The sequence below is a fragment of the Arachis stenosperma genome, chromosome 9 (genome assembly GCF_014773155.1).
Source record: "Arachis stenosperma cultivar V10309 chromosome 9, arast.V10309.gnm1.PFL2, whole genome shotgun sequence".
Taxonomy (NCBI): Eukaryota; Viridiplantae; Streptophyta; class Magnoliopsida; order Fabales; family Fabaceae; genus Arachis; species Arachis stenosperma.
In genome coordinates, this window is record NC_080385.1 from 8967965 (window position 1) to 8995576 (window position 27612).

Here is a 27612-nt window from a genome sequence, read left to right on the forward strand (position 1 = left end):
CAAAATGGTCATGTCACTATGTATAAAGTCATTTGGCAGCCACTATTGCCAAAATTTGGCAAATGACAACAAAACTTGATATTTTTGTGTACAAATGACTCATTAAAAAATTTGAGTGTGCATCTATCCACCATGTGAAAATCTATGTGTACTTTAGTCTATTCTTCCGTAATTTTTATTTGTATCAATAAAAACTTATCTTTTGATTAAAAAAAAAAATCTCTTATATAAATTTATATAAATTTCCTATCAGAAGTAACACCACCAAATATCAATGGGTACAGTAAATAATCCGTTGATAATGTTCAAATTATATTAGTATGAGTTTATGCATATATCAACTTTCCGAAAGATGATACAAGAAGAAAAATCTTTGAATTATACATATATTTTCTAAATTCTTGTGATATTTAGAATAACACCATGGCCAGGTTCTATAACCAAACGGAAGATAGGTGAATGGCAATAACTCTGAGACAAAGAGATCCTAAACTTGATCAAAATGAGACACAAAATCACCTTCAATTCTGTCATGGCTAAGTGTTGTCCAGCACAAATCCTAGCCCCTAATCCAAATGGAACATATGCTTGTGGGAATTTGCAAGCTCCCACAATCCCATTTGAGAATCTTTCTGGATTGAACTCGTGTGAATCATGACCCCAAATCTCAGGGTCTTGCATTAGTATTGGGACTGAAATCTCAATGTTCATTCCTTTTGGAATTAGGATACCTTTCAAGTGAATGTCTTCCAATGCTGATCTAGAAACAAACGCCGCCACCGGATAAAGCCGCATTGTCTCTTGAATCACCATGGTCAGCTGCAAGGATAGCATTTTCAAATTTTCAATAGAAAATCATGTGATGATGATAGCTAATATATCGATATGGTGAAAACTCAGATGCAGTTGACTTCATGTGAAGTTGATAACTCAGAGTCGTTAAATGATTTGATTGATTTGACTAAATTTTCATCTAACGGCTCTTAGCTATCAACTTCACGTGAAGTCGACTGCACCTGAGTTTTCACCTTCAAACTATGTACAAAACTTATATATTGATTGCTAGAAGGTGGCTAGTCTTCACGCAAAGATGATGGCTAAGATATTAACATGCACATATTATGTTAAGTAGTTTAGTTAAACATGTTAAACATTTTAACGATTCTCAGTTATCACCTTCATATGAAGATATTTTCATGTGAGTAGTCACTTGTTAGAATGGCATTTGAATAAGTTTTTGCATGTTCATCCTTGCATGGAGAATAGCATGCAATTGACAAAAAAATGTGTCAAGTTTCTCTTAATCTTGAATAATTTAAACAATCCTTCCATGCCATATGGTTGAAATCAAATACAATGAAGATTCAAAATAACTGATGATCCAAGTGTCAATGCAAGAAAATGCAGCATTATGGAAATTGGAAACAATAAACTCTAACACATGAACATACCATCTTCATTTTTCTAAGCATACTTGCATCTGGAGGATTGTTGCCACAAACTTGAAGAACCTCGGCCCTAACTCGATCTTGCCAATCCTGGTGTATGGCTAGCAACATCAAGCACCATGATGCTGTAATTGCAGTACTCTCATGTCCAGCAAAGAATATGTTCTTGCAGTTATCTATTATGAACCTGTCGCGAGATATCGAATCTGATAAGATTCCATCATTGCCTTCAAAACTCTTTGCACCTTCAAGTATCATTTGTAAAAGATCTTGCTCTTCTGCATCCTGCTTCAACCGCTCATCTATGATCTTTGATATCATTGAGTTTACCTCTTTCTCCAATCTCCATATCTCTCTGTTTCTTTTAATTGGCAGCCATCTAAACCAGAGATTATAGCACAATTTTTCAAGATATGGAAACAAGACACTATGCAACAATTTTTCATGAACCATACAAGTCTTTTTTGTAACCATATACATACCTAAAGCCTGGAATTCCAGCATCCTTTGCAGACAAGAGGTTTTGGAGATTCCTAAGCTTTGAAAATATTTCATTTCCTTCAACATAATTGATCCCAAAACAAGCTCTTGCGATTATGTCTGCTGACAAGCTTCGCAAATCGTCGTCGATTCTAAGGTCCAAAGCCTCTCCTTCATTATTGAGTCTACTTTCCCAAGACTTCAGTATTATATTTGTGGAGTGAACAATCAAGTTAACCATTTCCTTCATCATTATATTGTAACAAAACAAAATTTATTAGATAGCAATTCTAAATCAATATTGAACACTATAGCTCTAGTTTTTAGTTTGATTTGCAATCTCAAAATACTACATGTAAGTTTCTTCTCTATGTACTAGTCCATTTTTCTTGATTGAAGTGACAAGTGCAAGGAATTTTAAATAGTAGGCCTACTCAAACTAAATGATGATCAAGGAAAAACCAAAGACAAAAGAGATCTTAATTAATCAATTAAGTGAAAAATCACAAAAACGGGTCGAATGTCAAACTTAATTAGCCTAAAACCATAAGGTAATGACCCTATGAATCTTTCCAATTACATATTATTCATTTAATCAAATCTTAATCAACATGAGCATATATTTAACCCCTCACAAATTACGAATTTGGCGAAACAAACCTTGAAAGATGTAATGACAAAATATCCCCCAAATATATCTTCCGTTTGACAAATCGAACCAAACTTTCAGTCAAATTACTGATACACTTATATTCGTTTGGTTCATTTTGTCAAATAGAGCATATTTTTGGAGTGTGATTTTGTCATTTACATCTTTTGGAGACTATTTTGTCAAAATAGTAATAGGATACAAAATGGCTATTTACTCTGATCATATTTAGAAAATTATTAGTGGTTTTAATGAAGTTACCTTGACCTTATCAAGGTATAATGAAGGAGCAATGATCTTCCTCTGATGAACCCAAATTGGTCCACTTGATGACAATATACCTTGCCCTAAGAGTGGCCCTAATTCTCTTGATTGAAGAGAAGGCTTCCCTAGATTCACAGATGTGTAAAGGGTGATTTCTTTCACCATTTCTATATCAGACACCACCAACCACTCTACACTCCCAGAAGAAAACAAGTATATGGGACCTGCATGCATGCAATTTATTTTATTTTATTTTATTAATAGTGGAGACTCACGCGCAGTTGTCTTTATGTCTTCATGCGAAGTTAATAGCTAAGAACTGTTAGATGATTCGTCGACAGATTTGACTAAATTGTGATGATGTGTTCTAATTATTCTTAACTATGAACTTAAGACGAAGACATCTGCATGTGAGTTTCCATCTTTATTAATTCTTTTCGAGAAAACCAAAATTAACAAAGACTACAAAATAATAATGAAAACGGGACAATTAAAGTAGTTACATACCATATTGTCTTCTCCATTTTTCAACATGAGGAAACAAATTGTAATACCACCTGTGAGAAATAGAAGAAGAAACATCTTTGTCTTTGTCTTGGGGTGAAGCTGCAACATTATGAACTTGATGTTGTTCTAGAATCTTCTTCTTTTCTGGGATGTTACCAAAGTAGAAGTGAGGAGAAGGTCCATGAATACCCTGCTTCTGAAGCTTTGATCTCAACGATCTTGGCTTCAACAACAACTCATTCACAACATGCAACAACACCAATGACAACCCTGCTAAGACAACACCCTTTATGTTCATCATCATCATCATCTTCAACACCTTCTCTATGATCCTCTCACTGCTTCTTTGGTTTAAGAAAGCAAAATGAGTGTTTCTTTAGTGCCAAAGAGAGTTATGGACTTATTAATTACATGGTTTTTTACATAATGCTCTCTCCACTCAGTTAATGGGGTTGTAAGGTTGTTCAAACTTCTAAAATTATTCTACCCGTTCAAACTTACTCAAGCAGTATCTAATTTTAATTACTCAAATTAAATAAGGGTATTGTTAATAAATGATTACTTAAAGATATTACAAAAACAAAGTTTTTAAAGAAAATATAAAAAAATGTGAATCTGTTTAAATTTTTATATACATTAAGGAAATCTATCCATTATCCTTAAGTTTCTGAGAACTCATTGAGTAATTGACTTGTTTTTGTTTTTGGAACTCGTATATACAGATATGCTCCCTTTGTCCATAAATACTATGAGGTTATTTGAATGAACTCTTTTCTTTTTTTCAAAAACAAATTAATGGTCTTATTTAAAAAATAAAAAAAATAAAAAGTAAGATATCTCATATAAAAATATTTTTTATTTATTAATTATATTTAGACATAATAATATAAAATTATTTCTTTATTATGTTAAAAAAGAGAAAATTGTATCTTTTCAAAAAATATTTTCTTTTTTTTTAAATACTTTTAATTTTATTTAGAAAAATTTGCCAGGCGCACTAAAATTTTACAAAAGATCTTTTTTAATTATTTTTTAACAATTTAATGACATAGAAACATGCATTATGTTAACTTTTCACAAATATATATATATATATATATATATATATATATATATAGTGATATTATTAACCTTAACAATGTTTGAAATGTTTAAACTAAATTAACTTACCCATCTCCTTTTAAATGAAATATTCAGTCTTTGTATTAGTTATACTGTACTTGAATGAATTAATGGATATAAAATAATTTATACTTGATCGCATGTAAAATAATATTTTGTCAAATTTAATAAGATTGTTTGTTTTTCACATTAACTATTACTATATGATTGTCAAATTTAGATTCATTAGTTAATCTTAGACCAACTATTTCTCCTTATTCAAGACATTATTCATCATTGCTACAATATTCTTATGATGGAGATTACATTCATGCAGAAAAGTCCATGGACTTTAACCTAGTCGACAGATATAGAACCAATGAAGTTACAAATAAAAGGCCAATTCCCTCTTTCTCATAATTTCTTACTTTTGATTATCCTCATCAAGAACTGGCAAAGCTTGGGATAGAATTTCAGCTGCTTGCTCAATCTCCTGCTCAGTTATGATCAATGGTGGAACAAGCCTAACAACATTTCCTTTTCCAGCCGTTAATACCAGGAGGCCGGAATTTCGGCACGCGTCGACAAGGGGCGAGGCAGGTACATCTAGATCGATCCCTATGATTAGGCCAAGACCACGGATTTCTCTGACATGTCTGTTTCCTCCTAACTTCTGCTTAAGTAGGTCTTTGAAATATAGGCCTTTCTTGCATACAGAAGAGAGGAACTCAGGTTTTGAGATTTTATCCAAAACAGCAAGAGCAGCATTACACACTAGAGGGTTTCCTGCAAAAGTACTTCCATGGTCACCATAATTTATAGCCGACGCGACTCTCTCGGTCACTAGGACCGTTCCAATGGGCAGACCGCCGGCGAGAGGCTTGGCAAGGGTCATGATATCTGGGAAGACACCATATGCTTCATGTGCCCAAAGATACCCAGATCGACCTAGACCACATTGGACCTACAAAATCAAAAAGAATAATCAAATGTGCTAATTCATTAATTTTTAGTTAAATAAGTTTTGAATTTAGCTAAAAGATGCTCTGAGAACACATTAAGAAGATAACAATGAATTTTTTTGAAGTTTTAATGTACTTAATGCATTGGAAATAAAAAGAATTACTCAATTTTATTCTCACTATGTTTCAATCAATACAAGATCAACAAAATGAAAAAGAGAAAACAAGCCAACTAACCATTTTGAATGACAAAATCATCAACAATAGAGGGGTGTTAGACAATCTTTTTCCAGGAATCATAATGCAAGTGAAACCGATCAAAATAAAACCCTTCGATATTTGGTTTACTTGCACAAATTTCTGACTTGAAAGAAATTCACCAACATAAGGCATCTGTCTACTACCCAAATGCAATTAAACTTAAAGATCAGATAGTGGTGCATACCTCATCAAACACAAGAAGTGCCCCAGTTTCATCACAAGCTCGGCGTAGAGACTCTAAAAATTCTCTTGTGGCACTGTATATTCCACCTTCTCCTTGGATTGGCTCGACAAAAACTGCAGCAATATTCCCCTGCTTAATCCGTTCTATTGCAGCATCTGCATTTCCATACTCTAAAAATGTCACCCCAGGCATAACAGGTTCAAAAGGTGCTCTGTAATGCACTTTACTAGTCAAAGCAAGTGCTCCCATTGTTCTCCCATGGAAACAATTGCTAAAGGCTATAAATTCTGTTGCCGGTGCTTTTCCGTCAGTACATGTATGCCTCTGATACTTTCTTGCAAATTTAATAGCTGCTTCGTTAGCTTCGGTTCCGGAATTAGCGAAAAATACACGATCAGCAAAAGAACAAGCCACTAGACGCTTTGCTAGTTCTATCTGCATCAATGACAAAAGAAACGTAGAAATGGATAAAGGTTTAATGCGATGCTGCATGGAAACACATGCAGAACATGACATGAAGTAAAGCATAATTAAGACTATATTCAGTTATAATTAAGATAGACAATGGGATAATGAACTTCATTATTTTTATTAGGTAAATAAAATGCAGTGCATTAGTTTCTATAAACACTTGAAAAGTAGGGTCTAAAACGCAAGGAGCAATTTAACTACCTTTTGGATTGCTTCTATTATGCAACACTAATAAACTTATTTCAATATGTATGACAAATTAGCCATAGAAAGCTTTAAACAATGTAATGTACACCATGCTTCATCTGATATTTTGTTTTTCCGTTTTTTAATTGTTGTGCCTTTTTTATTTCCTTGCAATAGTTCTAGGTTTTCAGTAGTTTTATAAGCACTTCATACTCTTTTTAGTTTACAGATGTTTGACAACAATAACTCAGTTTCTCAAGATTTAGCAACTTCCACTATGAAAAAGACAGCTTCAATACTGAAAATTTTCTTTTTCTCACAAATTGTGGTATATCACAATTAAGCTAACCAAACTTCTATCAATCAAATCCTGAAATCCAATCTCTTCCAAACATTTCTAGAAAAATTTAATTGCACTCGATTCTTCATCCATTAAGACAATGATTGACATGCACTAGATGAAGGAACCAATAAACAATTTAATAGTCATTCCCATGTCCAACGATCCAAACCTGGTGTTGAAAAAAAAATTACTAACGAATTTCAAATTTGTTGTCTTCTGCAAAATCATGAATTATCTATAATAAACAACAAATGAAACAAATCGGTATTTGTTCCCCTGCAGTTGCTTCTATGTGTTCTAAGAAGACTAGTGTTTTCAAACAAAGTAACAAACCATGAAAATCAGAGTCATTGATTAAATTCTTTTCCCCATAATTTCTAAGAAATTGATGGCAATTTCATAATGTAGACATAACACAGACAGAGAGATAAATAATCGCATACCTCACACCAGAAAAATTGAGTTCAAAATTATAAAATGTTCTATGATTTCTAAGGCATTGAAGTTAATTTATAGGCCCATAGCTTAGAAAATCATGGCATCCACACACCTGAGGAATTGTATAATACATATTGCTGACATGAGTAAGGGTGCCGGCTTGTGATATGACTGCTTTCAACCATTCTGCATCCCCATGCCCAAGTGCATTGACAGCAATCCCGGCACTCAAATCCAAATACTCTCGCCCCTCGACATCATATACCTTACAACCTTGCCCCCTCTCAAGAACCACAGGTGCTCTAGCATACGTTCCCACTAAATACTTCCCTTCCATCTCAATCACTGCATTAGCCTTTGCTGATCCTACCTTCCCGGCACTAGCTGCTTCAACATCCACATTAAGGCATGCCTTCGGAACAACCCCTTTGCAATTCGTTCGAATAACTGCTGCTCTTCCTCTGGCCGAAGCTTTTTCTCTCTCCAAATTGAATAGTTTCCTAATGTTGTAAGATGATTGAGAAATTGAATGGTTCAGACAAATGTGAATGGTACTCATTGTGTTCAACAACAAAGGCCTTGAGTCCTTAACTCTCCTTTATCACTTCTGCTGAAACAAAAGATAAATAAACATAAACAAAAAGTAGTTCCCTTAAAATTCAGACACTCAATTGAAGCTAGAAATTCTGTGTTACCTCTGTTGAAAGTAAAACTAATACATTGGCAACTTTAAAAGGCCCAAAAATAACCTCAAAAAAAAAAAAAGAAAAAAAATACCAATACAATATTTTTTCAATATATATATAAAAGAAGGTTAAGTATAAAGAATTTAGATTCTCTAAAGTGAGAAAATTGGTAAAATAATAAAGTAAGAGGTTAATCATCATTGAATTTGTAACTTCCATCACATGTGATCCCCACTACTTAATTTAAGAGTGACTAATCCCTCAATTTTATCATTTTACCAATTCCTTCCCACACTTTAGAGGATCTTGATCCAAGTGTAAATGACAAGTCACGTTATGAAAAAAGAAGCAAATATAATGAGCAGCAAGAAAACTACTCTTTGTGAAATGCCAAACATGAGTCTCCTTACTAATTGATTAATAAATATAATATTGTCATTGAAATACAATTCGCAATTCCACACAAATCTAAATGTACAATATAAATACAAAAAACACAGCAAACCAATCATGGAAAAAAAACACTAATAGGAATTTATTGTACAATAACCATTAACCAAGCAATAAGAAAAATAGACAATAATATAATAACAAAACAAAAAATAGAACAATTTGATAAATCAGAACCGCATATCTGCATATATTAACAAACACCAACAGCCTGTTACAGCCAACTACATCACAAAATCAAAATCAAATTCTGAAGCAAAATATACTTTTAAATATAAAAATAAATTACATGATCAGAAACTTATTATTAATTGGGATAAAACCAAATCCATGAAACAAAATGCCAAAATCCAAGCAGAAAATGAGAGAGCAGTGAATCTTACCAGGAGGCAGGGACGAGGGAGAAGCGGCCGCAGAGGCGAGGGACGACGGCGAAGCGAGTGGAAGAGACGCCGGCGGGGTGGTGGCAACGATGCGGGTCGCTGAGCAGCGATGCAGGGGGAAATGGAGAACGGCGGCGGCGCAGGAGTTGAGCGGACTAAACGGAGCAGCGACGCCGGCGCGGCGGAGTGAGAGAGCAGAGAAGGAAAAGAGAAGAAGAGAAAGGTAGCAGCACTGCCGCAGCACTGGGTTAAGGCAAGATATTTCACGATGCCTAGATTCAATTACCAAATTTTTATAAAAAAGTATATGGAGCCAATAGAATATTTATATAATGAGTATAATGGAGGTTTAAAAAGTATTAGAAATATAATTATTAATATTATCTTTTTTATCAACTTAAACTTTTGAGATGAATGTAATCATGACATAGTATTAGAGCTTTAGATACGAAAAATTAAGAGTTCGATTTTTAGTGAAAAATATTTATTATCACTAGTATTCGAATGATTATTCTAGATAGTATAGATGATGTTATTTTACCCCATTTTTATATATTACATTTTTACTAATCATGCTACCAATAAATAAACAATCTGCTATCAATTACCTGTTGATATAAAAAAAAATATATTTAACATGTGATAAAAAAAGTTTTATTGTATTAATTGTAAATAAGTTGTGTTATTCATTTATTATAAATTTTATTATTCTACAATTATAAATTTAATTATTTTAGTAACTTGATTATTTAGTTCAAAAATATATTAATTAACGGTTTTATTATATATTTAAATATTTTTATCAATTAAATTTAATTAAATTTGTTCAAATTCAACAAAAATTATTAACACAGCCAATATGTGAATCACACGTTTCTTCTTTTCATATTATTTTTTGTTCATGTCTTTTTTCTCTGGCGTCATTCTTTTGTTGTTATGGTTATTGTTGTATTTTTTTATTTCTTTTCTTTTTCTTAAGCTCTATTTGGTTGATGTATAAGATGCGACATAAATACAAAGACACAAATATTAAAGACTTAGACTGATAGATATAAAATATTTGTATCTATGTATTTGTGTTTGACAAAAATCATGAATAAAACACACAAATATTTGTAAAAAAACTAAATTACTCTTTATTCAAAAAAAAGTTTGGAAAGATAGGAGGACAAAATTTAAAAATTTAAAAATTGAATAAGGATAAAAGAATAAAAAATTAGTGTATTACAATTTGTGTTTCAGTGTCTCAGTAAATTAGAAGTACACAAATTTAATATTTTCATGTCCATTCGTATCCTTCAAAAATCTGTTTCACCAGACCAAATAATAGGCATGTATCACCGTGTCCAATGAGATATGGACATCAACCAAATATTACCTTAGTTATTGTAGTATTTCTTATTTTTGTTCTTCTTTGCTTTACTTTTTCTCTCTTTTTCTTGTCAAGTGAAACAAGAAGAATTATGAATAAATAAAACACAAATTAAAAGATGAAGAAGAAAAAAAAAATGACAATGAAGAAAAAGACAATGATGAAAAGTTTTGAATATGCAAAAATTTTTCAAAAAGTAGCACTAAAATTTTTTAACCATGAGATTAGAAGTTTTTTAAGTTTGCCACTAAAATTTCTTAATTATAACACATATTTTTATTAAGAGTGTGAAATAAAAAAAATCTTAAGAATGTGAAATAAGGTGATGAGGATGAAAAATTTTGAATTATGGATAATTTAATAGAAATAGCACTAAAAATTTTTAATCGTGATACAAAAATATTTTAATTTTTAACCGTAAAGAAGGAAGAGAAAGAAGAAAAAAGAAGAAAAAAAAAGACTAAAATTAATTGTTAAAAATTAAAAATTCAGCTTATAATTGTTAAAAATTAATTATAAAAGCCAACTTAATAATTAGTTAAAGAAATATGTCATATTATCAAAATATAATGGATACCTTAATAATCTTTTTGTCGAAAATGTGTTTTTACAAATTTAAAAACACGCTTGTCAATTTTTTAAAAAATCTTTTAAGAGTTATTATATTGATATTATTATAAAGATACTATTTTATTAGAGTAAAAATATTTTGATTAACGAATTAGTATTTACCTCTTATCTAACGTTAAAAAATTATATTAATTAAATCATAATGGCAAACTTTATTATTTTAGACATGATTTTTTATGAAAAATTCTACCGCACCCTCTAATTATTCTTTGTATATATTACATCCACTAACTTCTATTCCACTATTGCAGCCTACTTTAAATTCATTGCTTATAACAATTTTCTTTTGTCTAACAATAATGTTGCTACTAATAGTGAGACTAATAATACTCATACCGTACCTGCTAACTCTTTTCCAATTGGAGGCATAAAGATTCAACAACCTTTTGAGTCCTCATAACATTCAATAAAAAATTCACACCCAATGATCACTCGCTCTAAAACCAAATCCACCAAGCCTCGAGGCCTTCTTGCTGCCACAATTAGTGTGGACTTAGTCAACAATGCACCAAAATCAGCAAAACAAGCATCATAAGTTTCCCATTGATTGCATTGCTTGCATTCTTCAATGGATTGTCCGACAAAAAAGTGTATATGTCACAACTAGAGGAATTTGTTGCATCTGATTCTACAATGGTATGTGAGTTACACAAGGTTATTTATGGTTTAAAACAAGCTCTTTTAGCTTGGTTTCAAACTTTGGCAGCAACCTAATACATGTTTGGATTTCAAAATACTCGATCAGATGTATCTCTTTTCATTAAAAATTTTTCTTCTTCTATTATATATCTTCTAACTTATGTAGATAATATCTTGGTCATTGAAAGTAATGCTTCTGAAATTGAAACTTTAATTAAAAATTTGAACACTACTTTTCCTCTCAAGAGTTTGGCAGATTTTTTTTTCTTGGATTAGAGTTTTCGTTTCTTAACAGAGGATCATTGATGTTGAATCAAACAAAGTATGCTCAAGATCTTCTTGCAAAGTCGGGAATGAGCTCCTCCAATTCCATGCCAACTTCAATGATGAACTCGTTAAAACCATCAACGAACGGCTCAGAACCTTATAAGGACCCGAAGCATTATCACATGATTCGTGCAAATGATCAAGTGATAGATATATTGACAAAGCCACTTTCAATTAGATTGTTTGAGAGGTTTTGCAGTAAACTTATTAGGATTAGTGACAATTCCCATCTAAATTTGAAGGTAAGAGTGTTGTGGAGAGTCATAGTTTGGGTCAAAAATTTATTAGTAAAGAAGAGTTGGTTAGTGAGTGAAATTTGTTAGAATTCTTGGGTTGATATAGTTGTTATGAGCCAGAGTCTTTTATCATGCATGATCATATATGTGCACGAGAACTCTATGTATCTCATGCTCACATAACATAAACCACTGCAATACAATCTATGATTATGAGCTTTTACATTCTCAGTGCACTCTCTTTCCCTTTTTTTTTTTTTTTTTTGGCTCTGCAAGAATCATAATAAGGCATTTTGGATAGGTTTATAAGTAATTTTTTTTAATTTTTAATTTATGAAAAGTTATAACATTAATATTGGGTACAATTTTTAAAATCAAATTATATAACTTTCTAAAAATTATTTAAGTGTTTATGAAAAAGTAAAAAAAAAAATTGACTTCTCTTATAATAAAAATTTTTTTATAGAGAAGTTAAAAACAAATGACTTTTTTATAATAAAAATTTTTTATCACTCTTATTTTAAAATAAACACTTTTAAAACTAAAAAACCAAACACCAAATAACTTATTTATAAACTACTTTTAATATAAATATTTATTATTTAAACTCTTTTTTCAAAAGAAACTTAATTAAGTTGTGATGAGTTGAGAAATTAACTAACTCAATTGATAATGACAAACATTGATCTAATGGTTCAAACACCCAATTAATTTTGATTGTCTTGGTTAATAATTGTAGACCAAAATAGCTGCAGCCCAAAGAGATCTCGATAGGCTCTCTAACTCTCAAAGTCCAAAGAAATAAAGCAAAAAAATCAACTGGGTTGAATGAAAAATATATCCAACCAAAGTCCAAGAAGATTCCACCAAACTGAATAAGCTGAAGCCTTCTAAAGTCAATACTCACAAGTTTGCTTCGGTCAGAATCAGAAAGAAAGAGAGAGCTTTGTTCTTCTTGTTTATTCATCAAAGAAAAAAGAAAGAGAAAGGATAAATCACAAAAGTAAATGTCTAATCACCCTAATCAAAGCAAGCTAAGTTAAGTCAGAAGATAAATGTAATTTATTTTCATTTGTATACAATTTATTTTCTTCACTCCTTCTCCAACTTTCTGCGATACCATTTCTGGATTAATGAAGAAAGTAATGTCTAATTACTTCTGCTGAAAATCAATGACTTACAAAATTACTTGGAGTCAAAGCACATTTTCAAGGGTTTAGATTTAAAATTATCATTGAGTAAGATCATCTCTGCTGCTCTGTTGACCACGGTCAAGCAAGAAAATCAGATTTGATATCCCTAATTTAGGAATTGATTAAAGAAAGAAAATGGATGGTTTTATCAGAACTCAAAATCCAAAAAGTTGACTTGGGAGACACCATAACCGTGACACAGCACAAGGTACAAAAAGAAAAATGTTTCTGGTAAAGAAGCAAGGAGAGAGAACTAGAATTTGGGTTTGTTTTGAGAGCTTCCTTGAGAAGAGTTCAATATTTTGGACAGTGTTTTCTAAGTTAAAGAACCATTCCGTCAAGATGAAAAACTCAATCAGGATTAGCTGAATCCGATTCAACTTATAGCAACAAAGGCTATTAATGCATTCATCTCCTTCATATTTTATAGTCTGTATTTCATTTTCAATGTATATCTTTTTGTATTGTCTTTGAGAGGTAAAATGATGAAAGAGAGACATTGAGAAAAAGTCTAAGAGTGAAAAAGGTTGAGTGAAATATTTGACAGAAAAGTCAAGAGTGGATTCTGATTTTCTTTAGTTGTAATTTTTTGTCTTGTGTCAAGTACTTGTGGGGTGCTCCTTGCTAAGTTGGATAAGCATTTAGTGTAAAGAGTTTAGGTATTAGCATAATCAAGTCAAGTTTACGAAGAAACTTGAGAGTCTAGAAGGGATTGTGTGAATCCTAAGGAATTAGTGTATGTAATACTTTGATATTAGTGGAAATTCACCTTTGTTGTGGTGGAGACTGGATGTAGGTTACATTGCACAAAATAACTGAACCAAGATATATGACTGTGTCATCTTTTTTTTTTCTCATACTATTCTGTATTTTAATATTTATGAGACAAAAGGAAATTGTCTCTTAAATTTTTCGCTGCACTGTTCAAATAGATTTTAAGTGTAAGATTGGCATTAAAGGCTCAATCCATTAATACAAAAGAGGACTGTAGATTAGATTCAACCTCTCTTTCTTTAAACCTTCTGTAACCTTCAAGTTGTTTATTCAAACTAGGCCTAAGAAAAAGATATAATAATTAAAGTGAGATCAGGTTAGTAAAAATTATATAAATACTATATTTTTTTAAAATTGAACTAACATGTGTTATTAGGGCACATGAAAAACTTATTATTAGTAAAATATTTTAAATATTTTTTATTTAATAAATATAAAACAAATACATTAAAAATTTAATTTTTTTTATATTTTTAATAAAAAAAATTTGTTTTATAACCTTAACATTATAGATTCGAACTTCGTAATTCCAAATTCACTACTCAAATCGATTAAAATTAAGTATAACCAGATTTCGTCCAATTATTGGCCAAGATACAATTCCTAATATAATCAGATTGAGTTGGATTTAATGGGATATCAGATGATCCGAATCCCCGTCCAAAACCCCTAGAAATTCATGCATTTTTAGACAAGCCAAATCTAGAACAATGTTATTCTTCTTATTCAAGGACCGAGTGAATTGCATTTGCATGAACGGTTCAGAAGAAGTTAAGGGTGTATTGCACCTTCGCTAAGAAGGTACAGCAAGAAACAAACCTAGCATTAAATATCCATTCACTCCCCTAATCTTAAACTCTTCGCACACGCCGCTTTTGATGTACGGCATCAATACAAACACAAAACAAACTCAACAACAATAAATACAAGTCACTCCTCCCTCCCATTGGCACAAACAAAATCACACAAATAAAAACCCCACATTATTATTATTATACTGTACTTGAACAACTACTGTACTAGCCCCAAAACTGAAGAAATCAACCCTAGAAGTGAATCCGTTCATTATTATGTAATGCATCATAAGAAATCCGAAGTTCAGATCGGAAAAGAAAGCAGTGGCGTCTCTTCCGATTTCATTTTCAATCAACCAACTCACCAAACTCAAACCGCCACAACTTACAAGAGACCACTCTTGACCCAATCCCTCTCCAAATCCCCAACCCTCTACCAACTAGCAACGTCTTCGGCGGCGGCGGCGGCGTCGTCGTCGTCATCCAAAAGTGATAACAATAACAGAATTCAGTTATTGCTTAACAGAATTCAGTTAGTCGCTAACAGAATTCAGTTTCAGTTACCTTCGATTCGCGGCCTGAGGTTCCACGTCACCATCGTTATCCTCTCGTTCTTTGTGTTCTATCTGATTATCGTTTTCTTTCCCGACAGCTTCTTGCTCCTTCTTGAGTTCGTCTCCGCCGTCTCTGCCGCCGGGGCCTTGCTCTTTTCCCTTCAATTAGCCCTCCCACGCCTCCCATCCTCCATCCGCCGATTCAGGCCGCGGCCGCTGCTGCCGGTCTTCTGGGCCGTGGGGAGGAAGAAACAGAAACAGCAGGGCTCCTCCTACGGTGGATCCACGGGTTTTCGGGAACAGGTGTTCTCGAACGGCGACGTTTACCAGGGGGAGATAAGGAAGGGGAAGTGTTGGGGGAGTGGGGTTTATTATTATAGTATGAGTGGGAGGTATGAAGGGGATTGGGTGGATGGGAAGTATGAGGGTTTTGGGGTGGAGACATGGGCCAGAGGGAGCAGGTATAAAGGGCAGTTTAAGATGGGATTGAGGCACGGTTTCGGGGTTTATAGATTCTACACTGGGGATGTTTATGCCGGGGAGTGGTCGAGTGGCCAGAGCCATGGCTGTGGAGTTCATACTTGTGATGATGGGAGCAAGTATGTTGGGGAGTTCAAGTGGGGGGTTAAGCATGGTCTTGGACACTACCATTTCAGGTAATTCCTTGTCGTGTTTCTTGATTTTATTTCTGGAGGATTTAATTTTGATGGATTGATAGTGTAAAATTCTTTTATAGGGCATAAAGATTAGGATGACAAATTGCATATGTTTGATGATTGGTTTTGTTAGTTTTTCTTGTTGATTGCTTAGATCATGTAATTCGATATAGGCACACGGAATTGTGAGGAATTTTATGCAGGATGTTGCAGAGAGAGTGTTTTGATTTCTTTTTCTGGATGATTTTTCTTTGAACTTTAACCTGTCTTAAGCATTTCCATTCTAGGAATGAGATGTAGGAATAAACTTAAAATGAATTAATACAATATTTAATCTGACAACATATGTAGAGATACGCTAAGAGATCCGAAAAGAAAACATGTGAATGATATCAGGCCTTAAAATAAACGGGAGTTTTAAGACCTACTGATGAAGGGATGCATTAAGCATCCCCAAGATGTAGGACATAGAGTCTAGCTACAATTCTACCAGTCATGGAGAAGGTTTCTGGGAAGAATGGCAAACACAGCCATTGGCTGAATCTTGTTGTGTAACAAATGGGAAAAGAGGAAACTCAGAATAGACTCCCCATACGAATCCGAGGTTTAGTTTCAATAGTGCAAGCTAAGAAATTCCTCTTTACCTCCTTTGGAATTCCATATTCCACTTACTTACGAACAAATTCCTAGGGACAAACAGAGCAGTAACTCCTTGATATTCACCTTACCAAATTTTGAACTTGAAATTCAACAACTGATCCTTCACGAATTCAAATCATTCAATTTACTCATTGTGGGAAGAAAATTTGAATTGTTTGATTTTGAGCTATAATTTCAGAACTTGTTAAGATCCATAAAATCGGAGTGAAACAAAATTGATGGATATGCCATACTAGTGTTTGTACTCCTATGTGTGCTTGTTGTCTATTTGTGTTGAATAAAGGGTAGCAAAAAGAAAGGAAATGAAGGCTATAGAGATTATAAAGCATTTTGTGATGCTGATTGTTATATTTTAGATATGGAAGGGGTTGGTCTCCTTGTCTTTTGACTGGTTAGTAATCAGCTGAATATAAGCATAAACATGATGAATTAATTCAGAAACTCACCAAGTAAATCATGTTAATAACCTTTTGATTGTTCTTTTGATTGTCATTGGATTCAGATATTTTGCCAATTCCTTGCTGGTTTTGGTCACTTGATTGATAAACGTGGGCATTTTTTATTCTGTTCATTAAGAACATAGCTGACAAATAGAATCAATAAGTATAGAAAATGAAACAATAAAATTATAAAGTGAAGATTTATATATGCCCCAGTTTTTAATATTTATGGTTTTAGTACTTACCAAATTTTAATTTCATATCTGCATAGCCTGCCTTATATCACTCAAAGCTTGAAAACTCTTTAGGATGTCTAAAAGGAAAATGATCTATTGTGTTCCTTACATCATGGCTTATTGTAATCCATTTGGGATTGATTTCTTTGTGATTTCATGTCATATTAGATCTTTGTAACTATTTATGTACCTCAGTTGCCATTTTAAAGTCCCTTACAATGTTAATAGCAGCAGCCATCTGCTGTAAAGTTCCTCCATGGTCTGTTGTACGATGTCACTGCAATATTCTTACTTGATGACTAGAGAATGTGATCTCATCATACCACTGTGGTTTATAATACCAAAATTTTATTCACTGCCACATAAAATGCAGTGACTATTCTTTTGTTCTTCTCTTTTATCCCTCGTAGGTCTACTTAATTAAGACAATTAACAAAAGCTAAATGACTATATTTTCTTTGACCACTGCACTTTCTTATCTACTCTTTTCCACATCTAGATAGATACAATATGCTTTATCAATGCAAACTAGACTGTGCTGTCAGTATCAGTGAGTACAATCCTAATTGGTATGCCTATAACGAAACTTCGAGCTTAATCCTACTGTGCATGCATCATTCTGATTTCTCTCAGATTTGGCATCCGTCTCTTCTAAGGAAGACCCGTCAGTTCTTTGTTGTTTAGCTGAACTGCTCAGGGCGTTAATAGCATCCTTTTTCTTTTTGTCACCGATAAAAGTATGCAGGTTATGTATACATTTAGAACTAACTGTGTGTTTCATCAGAAATGGGGATACATATGCTGGTGAATACTTTGCGGACAAAATGCATGGATTTGGGGTATATCGATTCGCAAACGACCATCTTTATGAAGGAACCTGGCATGAGGGTAGAAGGCAAGGACTCGGAATGTATACGTTCAGAAATGGGGAAAACCAATCTGGTCATTGGCAAAATGGAGTTCTTGATGTCCCAAGCACACAGAATGCCATGTATCCAGTTTCTCCCGTTGGTGTCAATCATTCTAGAATACTTAATGCAGTGCAGGTACACTCTGCTTATGATTTTGTTAACCTCAGTTTATTGATAAGTGCTCTTTTCTCGTTAAATAGTTTAAGGATAAAGATGAATGATTTTGAATGCTTTGTCTTTTGGGTCCACATATTGGTCTTGATTATTGATTATCATTATCAATCTAAATTATTATCATTCCCAATTTCTTTGATTATGTTATGGCAATGGCAGGTTGATGTCATTTTTCTTTGTTTAACATTCCACAGTTAATTGTATGATTTGATCTGATTAATTTGTGTTCATATTGTGTTTGGGTTTTTAAAAATTCTTATTGGTGTGGCAGTGCTTTCTTGTGAGCTTTTGTTGCTACATTTTTCTTGTAAGGTTAAGATCAAGTTGCAGCATTATAATTTTATTCGAAGTTGTGCAATATAATAAGTTTCTGGAAATTAAAATTTCTATTAATTCAATTATTGAATTATAGTTATCTATGCAAAAAATTTATGCCAAATTTTGAGAGAAAAAGAAAAAGAGTATAAAAAGCAATCTGATCAAACAATTGTTGTATTTAGATGTTAACATATGTATTACATTAGCTGCATTTTACAATGAATGATTTTAAATTAATATTAAAACTTTAGCTATAATCTTCAGGATATAAACTTCAACTTTGTAAAAAATTCGCACTAAAAAATTATTATAAGGGTGTAAAATCTGCTTAAATTTACTATGGTAAGTTGATCCTAAGTAGTAACCCACATAATGTGTGTGTGTGTGTGTGTGTGTATTTGCACTGCCACAAATTTTGTTTAAAAGTACATTTTCAAGTTTGCTTTTAATCACCACATATGAAGGATCCTCGACTTAAATTACAAGGAAAGAAAGAACAGTATCTAGAGCTACACATCAGGGAAAAAAGGGGTCGAATTTGACAGAATTCAATGATATTTGTGGACGATAAACCGATAGTGGAAAACTATGCTAATTCTTTGTTTGATCACAGGAAGCAAGGCGAGCAGCTGAGAAGGCATACGATGTGGCCAAGGTAGATGAAAGGGTGAATCGAGCAGTAGCGGCCGCGAATAGAGCAGCCAATGCAGCTAGGCTAGCCGCGCTCAAGGCTGTGCAGAAACAAATGCATCCCAATGTTAACACAGAGAGCATTAGAGTCCCCATTGTGTAAGGCTGCTTTTATATTAGCAGAGAATCATAAGATTGCTGTTTAAGCAGCAAGCGGATTTTATTACCTTATCTGCCATGAGTCTTGTATAGAAAGGAAGGGTAATAGCTTCCATATGCTAAAACTATAGATATCTCTCTTTTACTTTCTCCACATTTTGTAAATGTCTGTAGATGTAAATGCTGGTTTGAAGGTGAAACCTTTATCCAGCTACTGTTGTTGTAAATCTTTTGGTAAAGGGAAAAGAAATATGAACCATAAAATGTTTCTTTGTCCCACAACTTTATATAAATTGCTTCAATGACTCTGGTATGAAATGTGATTTATTGAAGTCTTCCCAAATAAATATTAGTTGGTTTCAAATTTGGGTTGGTACAATGCTGCTAGAAATTTGGGAGTGGTGTAAATGGGTCTTGGATCTTTTTCAGTTTCTTTCAGTCATTTGTGTTTATGTAATCATGACTTATGACTGTTGAAAGTGTGCTTTAGTATATAAAAGTTGCTTTTACGCCACGGCTAGAATATAACATGAAGGTGTTGTGCTAAATGGCATAAAAGGAAAGAAATGTAATGAGTTGTTCTATGAATGATACGGTGGAATTAAAATATATCAACTCATAGAGTAGTAGTAGGTAGGTGAATCTTAAAAATTAGTTCCACGTGATCGTAAATTCTACTCTTATGAGTCTGGCTTCATAATCTTTGGGTTCGTGGGAACTACCATTGTTGTAAGACAGCATGGTTGTGATACACCACTACACCGGATTAATTGTGGTGGTTCACACTTTAAGCTCCATCTTCTACCAACTAGGTGTGGAGGTAGCAACACTAATCCAATCTGCAGGTACTTTAATTCACTCCATTCACGTAAAACTCAATCCTCGTACATCATACGTTCTAGGATTTGTCATGTTATTAAAGTATAGTGAATGAGAATGTGCAGCATTAGACTAATAAAAAGCTGCTTCCGATATAGGGTTTAGGATTTTGACACAAACATCCAGAGTCACAACACATGCACCCTTCATCCTTGTCCAAGCTGCACCCGACTTCATTGCCGACGACAATGCGGCGAGCCACGCAAGTTGACTTTGAGAATGAGAGCTTTTTTGTTGGTCATTTTTGTTGTCCTTAAATTAATTATGTGATATTGAACTTAAAAAAAAATGATAATAATAATGATAATAACAAGGAAGAGGAGAAAAAAAAATAAAAAAAAATCAAATAAGAAAAGAAGAAAAATGGTAAAAAAAAAAAAAAGGAAGAGAAGGAGAAAGATGGAAGAAAGAAAAGGATTAAAATTAATTGTTAAAATTTAGGGATCCAGCTTGTAATTGTTAAAAATGAATTATAAAAGCCAACTCAGTAATTAGTTAAAGAAATATGTCATATTAACAAAATATAATTGCCACCTCAATATCTTTTTCATTGGAGATGTGCTTCCACAAATTCAGAAACACGCTTGTCAATTTTTAAAATCTTTCGAGAACTATTTTGTCGATAATATTATTAAGATACTATTTTATCCGCGTAAGAATCTTTTAAATATCGAATTGGTATTTACCTCGAAAAAATTATATTAATTGAGCCATAATGGCAAACTTTATTATCCTAGACATGATTTTCGATGAAAAATTCTCTTCTTATCATACTCATCGGCAATATTTTTATTAAAAAGAGGGAATTGGAGGTTTATTTGAATTGTATTCAACGGAAAATGGAAGTTGATGATGATCCGATTTTGAAGCACAAAGAGGAGGAATTGAGACCTGAGTATAATCTAATGTTGGCCCAAAAAGAATTGCTTTGGTACCAGAAGTCAAGAGATCAATGGATTCGGTATGGTGATAGAAATACTAGCTTTTTTCATATGCAAACCATCCTTAAAAGAAAATCTAACAAGGTTTATGGGTTGATGGTCAGTGATGGGTCCTGATTCGATGATCTGAAAGTTTTACAAAGAGAGGTTGTTCATTTCTTCAAAAATATTTTTTGCTCTACTGAGCCTGTTGATGTTAATTGCATAGGAGAAATTCCTATGCCATCTCTTAGCCAATATGCTTGTGATAATTTGTCTAAACCAGAGACAATGTTGGAGGTTAAAGAAACTCTGGATAATATGAGCTCGTTCAAAACTCTTGGGCCAGATGGTTTTTAAGTTTTTTTCTTCAAGGAATATTGGAATATGGTGGGTCATGAGGTGTGGTGTACTGTTCAGAAAGCATTCTTAAGGGAGATGTTAAGCCATTTTTTGTTGGAAACTTTGATTATTCTTATCCCTAAATGCGACCCTCCAACTAGATTGAAGGATTTTCGGCCAATAAGCCTTTGTAATGTAATTTATAAGTTAGTGACTAAAGTGTTGGTTAATAGATTATGACCTTTTTTGGATGAGATTGTTAACCCAACTCAGGGAGGGTTTATTCATGGTAAAGGAGCGCCTGATAATGTTATTATCGCCCAAAAAGTTCTTCACTTTCTTAAGCGGACAAAGTCTAGAAAAGAAGCTATGGCTTTTAAGATTGATTTAGAAAAGGCTTATGATAGAGTTGATTGGAATTTTCTTCAGCACACTCTTGAATCCTTTGGCTTTCCTTCTCTAATTATTCGACTTGTAATGAATTGTGTTCAGGCCTCAAATCTTTCCATCTTTTGGAATGGGAATAGATTGGACAGCTTCCAACCTTGCAGAGGGATCAGGCAAGGAGATCCAATTTCTCCTTATTTATTTGTTTTGTGCATTGAGAGATTTGCGTGCTTCATTTCCAAACAAGTTGACGAGGGTATTTGGAATGATGTGGATGTTTCTAGAGGGAGATCTAGAGTTTCTCACTTGATGTTTACAGATGGACCTCCTCCTTTTTTGTAAAGTGAAGAAAAATCAAGTTCAGAATGTTGTACACACCTTGGAGTTATTTTGCAAATCTTCAGGTATGAAGGTTAACATCGAAAAATCTAAAAGTATTTGTTCTAAAAAAATCTCTAATAGAAGGAAGGAAATGTTGTTTGGTGTTTCTCATATTCCTTTTACTAGTGACCTAGACAAATACTTGGGGGAGAACCTTAATTAATCTCGAGCTGCCAGGTCTATTTTTTTGGACTCTTTAAAGAAGATCAAGAATAGGCTGGCTAGTTGGAAAGGTAGGCTCCTTAACAGAGCAAGCAGGCTTTACTTAATTAAATCTATTACTTCTTCTCTTCTTATTTATCAGATGCAAGTAACTCTTTTTCCTACTTCGGTTTGTCAAAAGATTGATTTTGTGCTTAGACAATTCTTGTGGAAGGAAAAGGTGGGGGAGCGTTGCTTAAATTTGGTCAAGTGGAGCAAAGTTGTCACTCCAAAAAAATATGGAGGCTTGAGAATTAGAGATACTCAATATGTAAATTTTACTTTATTAGGAAAACTTGTTTGGCAATTACTACATAATAAAGATAAGTTTTTGGTAAGAATTATGTTAGCAAAATATTTATCTGGGAGTTCTTGCTTTTCACCCAATTTTTCTAATAATGTTTCAAGGACTTGGCGAGCAATTTATAAGACAATAGAAAAGTTTTATGATGGTTTTGATTGGTGTACAGGCAGGATGTCTCAATCCTTTTGGTATCATGCTTGGCGATCATGTGGAACACTAGCTACTTTGATTCCTTTTGTGCACATTTCTGATTCTCACTTGAAGTTAGAAGATGTCTAGCACCATGGACATTGGCGGTGGGATATTCTTTGCACAATGATTTCGGAAGAAGTTAAACTTGATTTGAGACTCTTTGATCCTATCAAGCAAGCTGGAGATAAAAAAGGTTTGTTTTGGACAAATTCAAATACTCTCACCTATTCGACTAAAAGCGGGTATGAATGGCTATTGAAGAAGAAATTTGGCTGGAATGATAATGAAAATTGGCTTTGGCTTTGGCGCTTGAGAATACCGGAAAAAATAAAGTGTCTGCTCTGACTTTGCCTCAACAACGATGTTCCCACAGCTAGCTACCGGTTTCAAAGAGGTCTTGTTACTTCTGATTTTTGTCAGAGATGCTATCTTACTCTAAAGGATATTAATCATTGCTTTAGGACTTGCCAAAAAGCTCGTCAAATTTAGATTAGCTTAAACTTGGGAATGACCGCTGTGGATTCTAATTTGGATTTTGCGTCTTGGATTCGTTCTAACATCAATAAAAACGAGTTCCTCTTTGCAGCGGCCTTTTGGTGGATTTGGAAGGATAGGAACAATGACATCTTTCATCAAGATGATCTATAGAGTAAGGAGAAAATTGTTCACTAGGCTAAACATGCTGCTCGAGATTTTTCCAATATCGTTACTACCCAAAAATATATTATTCCTTCTTCTTTGCAATATAACTGGGAATCACCTCCAATGAATGTCTTTAAAGTGAACTGCGATGCAAACATTTTTGAAAATGAGCAATTAGCTGGCTTTGGATGTATTATTAGAGACAGCATAGGAACTTGGATGAAAGGTTGTTCTGCCAGTATACCTCTTTCTAGTGTTCTCTGCTGTGAGCTTCATGCTATTTGGAGAGGGCTTGTTATGGTTTGGGACTGCAAGTGCAAAGAGGTCATATGTGAAATAGATAATCTTGATGCGTTTCTTCTTATTTCGCGAGACACAACTAGCATGATTAGGAATGACTCTAATCTGCTTGACAAAAGCAAAGAAATGCTTTAACATAATTGAACAGTTACTTTAATGCTCATCCAGCGCCAGCAAACAGAGCGGCTGATTTAATGGCTAAGACTTAACTCATCCAGCGCCAGCAAACAGAGCGGCTGATTTAATGGCTAAGACTACTACTTTAAACAAGCAGGTGTACTGCTCTTTTTTCTTAGGTCATTTTTCTTTGTGTTATGTTCAGTCACAAAAAAAAAAATACTCACTTTGATCTACTGCACCTTCTAATTATTCTTTGCATATATTAAATCTACCTCGAGGCCTTCTTGCTGCCACAACTAGTGTGGACTTAGTCAACAATGCACCAAAATCAGCAAAACAAGCATCACAGGTTTTCCATTGAAAATAGGCCATGGAGATAGAATTGAATTGTTGGGTTGGTAATTATAATGCTCCTAGAAATTTGGGAGTGGCGTAAATGGGTCTTGGGTCTTTTTCGGTTTCTTTCAGCCATTTATGCGCATGTAATCATGATTCAAATGACTATTGAAAGTGTGCTTTAGTGTATAAAGGTGGCTTTTACGCCACGGCTAGAATATAACATGAAGGTCAGTGTGCTAAACGGCATAAGAGTAAAGAAATGCAACGAGTTGTTCTATGAATGATATGGTTTAATTAAAATATATCAACTCATAGTAGTTAGGTTAATCTTAAAAATGAATAGTAAAGGTATCAACAAAACATATATTATAAATTGAATAGTAAAGGTGCTATTAGCCTATTATAAATTGAAACAGAAATGAAATCAGTATCCACCAACATAGTACAAAAGTGAATAACACTAAAGACTCTCGAGTAACAGTTCTGATACACCTTAGGAAAAATCTGCAAAGTTCCTTTTCCCCCATCAGCTATCCAAACCAAATTGACAAATTATAAAGAAGTTCCAAAAATTGTATAGATTTTGCAAACAAGTTGGGACATAATTGAGTGTTTAACTCTCAGTCTGCTCCCTCAGCCTCCGAATTGTGCTCCTAACAGTCACGGCACTCGCAGTACTGTAAAGAACAATATGAGCAAATCATATAATCAACTGCTCATATAGTCAACCATTGTTGAATAAAGCAAAATAGGCTTATTGGGCTGAAATATATATTTAGTATCTACAAATATATCATTTGATTAGGATCTTTATAAACATTTTGCTTTCATTTCAGTCCCTAATTTTCCCTTATTTTTTAGTCCATGTCTAAATTTTACCTCTAGTAAGTACTTTTAAAGTATGCAGACCAAAGTTTAATAAAATCCAAAGGAAACAAAACCAATATAACTTATATTTATAGGGACCAAAGATATATTTAAGCCAGCAAAATAATACAATAGGAAAAAAACATAGATTATGGTAAGACCAACTTACTTCAAAGTGTAGGCACCTCCAGCCTTCACCTTTCCGCAGTCTTTGCATCCCCAAATACCAACAGCCTTTCTCTTAACAGCATACTGTTTAGACCGAGCACATGATTGATAGAAATATTAGGTTTTTTGTTAATATATATATATATATATATATATATATCATAAAATGATCATGAAGACCGAATAAAATATTACCTTTCCGCAAAACTCACAGAAAAATTTGCTGTGCTGGCTGACTTCCATCTTCTTAATCTGCTTCCTTAAACTAGCACCATATCGGGTGCCTGCAATTCGGGACCATTAGCATGTCACTCAAAATAATATGACATCATATACACATAAAAGAGTCCAAAGAGCAAACTTAAAAAGCACATAAAGATAGAGCATCATTGACAGTGAAATAATTCACTATTAACAGATAACTTTGGATTTATTGTCAAAGGGATGACAGAATAGATTGATCATTCCATTTCCATTCAATTAACCCTAATAAAAACTAATGTATTCTGCTGAAATACATATTGATGGTACTTTTTGAAGAAATATTCTTGCTCATCTTGACAATCTCCAATAGAGAACACAAAATTCAGGAATTCCTAAATATAAGACTTTTGAACAAGGAGTCAAAGAATGTAAACCAAAATACCAAATCAAAGTACGATTATCTTTTTTCATTCCCGAAGAAATGCAATTTTTTATCGGAGCCTTCTTCCATAATGGTAAGAAAGACAGTATTATTGAAACCAATACACTAATAAATTTTAATACAGTTAAAAATGAAAAAATAGTTGCATGCAGAGTAAAACCGCATATCCACAACCAATCATTTCCATTTATAGTGTTTAAAAATTATATTATAAAAAAAACAGAAATTTGTGGTTATAAATGAGTTGATAAACAATCACAAAAACTGCAATACTTAATGTAAGCAAACAACCAGCAGCATAGGCACTTCCAGACACCATCTTATTGTTTACGACCTCAAAAGCTTAATCCATTCAAATAGCCACTTTTAACTATTCCCTCCTTAATTTCCAACCGTCCAATAAGAACAACAACAAACAGAAGCAGCTCTCTTCTTGAAAAATAAACTAAAAATATCCAAAAATTGAAGTGGAAAAAAATAGAGATAGACAAGATGGAACGTTCGTCATACCGTATTTCCCAACGATACCGGCCTTCTTGGTTCTCTTCGTCTACACGTGTAAAATAATAAAACAACAATGAGCATGAGAAAATTATTGCAGAGAGAGAGAGAGAGAGAGAGAGAGTACCATCTTGGAAGGATAGGGAGAAACGATGGGGGAAGAGAAGAGAAGACGCTGATACTTTTGGTTGCGCAGCTGCAATGAGAGGGTGCTTCAGGGTTTCTGATATAGCAAAAGCCAAACCTTATTACTAGGGTATTATCGTCTTAATCAAGATGGGCCAATATGGACTCGGGTAAAGGCCCATTTCCTTCACCGAAGGCCCATGTTTACAAGACCTCCCTGTCCAAAAACCGGAAGCAAAAACAAGACCCTGTCCAAAAAAAAAGCAAAAACAAAACGTTTCAAAAATTAATTTACAGCGGAAACCAAAATAAATAAATAAATAAATTTACAGAAATAGGAAACTAAGTTACTGTTTAAATATTTATGATTTAAAATTCTTTAATCCTAAACTAACTTAGTTTTCTATGATTTTTTATTTATGATTTAATTAATTTGGGTTGATCTAATGATTAACTCATTAGTTTACTTAAACAATATTGATTATTCGAATCTTGTTTTATCCATACAACAACTTATTGACCAGCAATAAATCTTTAAATAGAACTCAAATTCACTGCGTATTAATCCTTAACTAAACAAAAATTTATTATTTGAGGTTTATAATTTAAAATAAACAAAATAATTTTAAAAAATGGCCAATATTAATTTAAAAAATAATTTTTTTAGCATTATTCATAAATTTATTGTATAAAAGATGTTTTTAGGTAAGAAAAAATAAGAAAACTAATTTTTACTTAGTCAATATTAATCAATTCTTTTAAAAAATTTAAATATTCTCAT

At 33.2% G+C, this 27612-nt stretch overlaps 4 protein-coding genes across 5 annotated transcripts; 1 reads left to right on the top strand and 3 right to left on the bottom strand.

Annotated features, from left to right (window-relative positions):
* Window positions 1-393: 393 nt before the first annotated feature.
* Window positions 394-4522, bottom strand: LOC130949014 (cytochrome P450 714C2-like). The gene is made up of 6 exons (XM_057877854.1): window positions 4519-4522; window positions 3349-3672; window positions 2839-3065; window positions 1931-2172; window positions 1452-1827; window positions 394-819 (listed from the first exon to the last, which is right to left on the bottom strand). Exons 1-6 carry the CDS (start codon window positions 4520-4522, stop codon window positions 394-396), a joined length of 1599 nt encoding a protein of 532 aa, XP_057733837.1.
* Window positions 4523-4699: 177 nt separating this feature from the next.
* LOC130950821 (acetylornithine aminotransferase, mitochondrial) lies at window positions 4700-9104 on the bottom strand. Of its 2 annotated transcripts, none has more exons than XM_057879409.1 (4): window positions 8814-9104; window positions 7407-7904; window positions 5857-6291; window positions 4700-5413 (listed from the first exon to the last, which is right to left on the bottom strand). In XM_057879409.1, the coding sequence occupies exons 2-4, from the start codon at window positions 7851-7853 to the stop codon at window positions 4874-4876; spliced, it is 1422 nt and encodes a 473-aa protein (XP_057735392.1). In that variant the 5' UTR covers window positions 7854-7904; window positions 8814-9104; the 3' UTR covers window positions 4700-4873. The 2 variants fall into 2 exon arrangements, with proteins under 2 accessions (XP_057735392.1, XP_057735391.1); XM_057879408.1 differs by having other exon boundaries at window positions 7407-7901; window positions 8814-9103.
* A 5671-nt stretch (window positions 9105-14775) lies between these two features.
* LOC130951401 (uncharacterized) lies at window positions 14776-19966 on the top strand. The gene is made up of 3 exons (XM_057880050.1): window positions 14776-15988; window positions 18109-18370; window positions 19341-19966. The coding sequence occupies exons 1-3, from the start codon at window positions 15060-15062 to the stop codon at window positions 19518-19520; spliced, it is 1371 nt and encodes a 456-aa protein (XP_057736033.1). The 5' UTR covers window positions 14776-15059; the 3' UTR covers window positions 19521-19966.
* Window positions 19967-24870: 4904 nt separating this feature from the next.
* On the bottom strand, window positions 24871-26933 carry LOC130950793 (60S ribosomal protein L37a). The gene is made up of 5 exons (XM_057879383.1): window positions 26833-26933; window positions 26715-26754; window positions 25754-25842; window positions 25560-25642; window positions 24871-25200 (listed from the first exon to the last, which is right to left on the bottom strand). The coding sequence occupies exons 1-5, from the start codon at window positions 26833-26835 to the stop codon at window positions 25137-25139; spliced, it is 279 nt and encodes a 92-aa protein (XP_057735366.1). The 5' UTR covers window positions 26836-26933; the 3' UTR covers window positions 24871-25136.
* Between the last annotated feature and the right edge of the window lie 679 nt (window positions 26934-27612).

Coding starts and splice junctions, on each gene's coding strand:
- LOC130951401 (XM_057880050.1), top strand. CDS start 15,060: ATGCATCATAAGAAATCCGAAGTTCAGATCGGAAAAGAAAGCAGTGGC. Junction 15,989..18,108: donor CTTGGACACTACCATTTCAG/GTAATTCCTTGT, acceptor GTGTTTCATCAG/AAATGGGGATACATATGCTG. Junction 18,371..19,340: donor GAATACTTAATGCAGTGCAG/GTACACTCTGCT, acceptor GTTTGATCACAG/GAAGCAAGGCGAGCAGCTGA.
- LOC130950793 (XM_057879383.1), bottom strand. Junction 25,643..25,753: donor TCTGTGAGTTTTGCGGAAAG/GTAATATTTTAT, acceptor CGGTCTAAACAG/TATGCTGTTAAGAGAAAGGC. Junction 25,201..25,559: donor GGAGGTGCCTACACTTTGAA/GTAAGTTGGTCT, acceptor TGTTCTTTACAG/TACTGCGAGTGCCGTGACTG.
- LOC130950821 (XM_057879409.1), bottom strand. CDS start 7,853: ATGAGTACCATTCACATTTGTCTGAACCATTCAATTTCTCAATCATCT. Junction 6,292..7,406: donor TGTATTATACAATTCCTCAG/GTGTGTGGATGC, acceptor TCATTGATGCAG/ATAGAACTAGCAAAGCGTCT. Junction 5,414..5,856: donor CACTTCTTGTGTTTGATGAG/GTATGCACCACT, acceptor TTGATTTTGTAG/GTCCAATGTGGTCTAGGTCG.
- LOC130949014 (XM_057877854.1), bottom strand. Junction 2,173..2,838: donor TATACCTTGATAAGGTCAAG/GTAACTTCATTA, acceptor ATAATGATGAAG/GAAATGGTTAACTTGATTGT. Junction 820..1,451: donor TGCTTAGAAAAATGAAGATG/GTATGTTCATGT, acceptor CTATCCTTGCAG/CTGACCATGGTGATTCAAGA.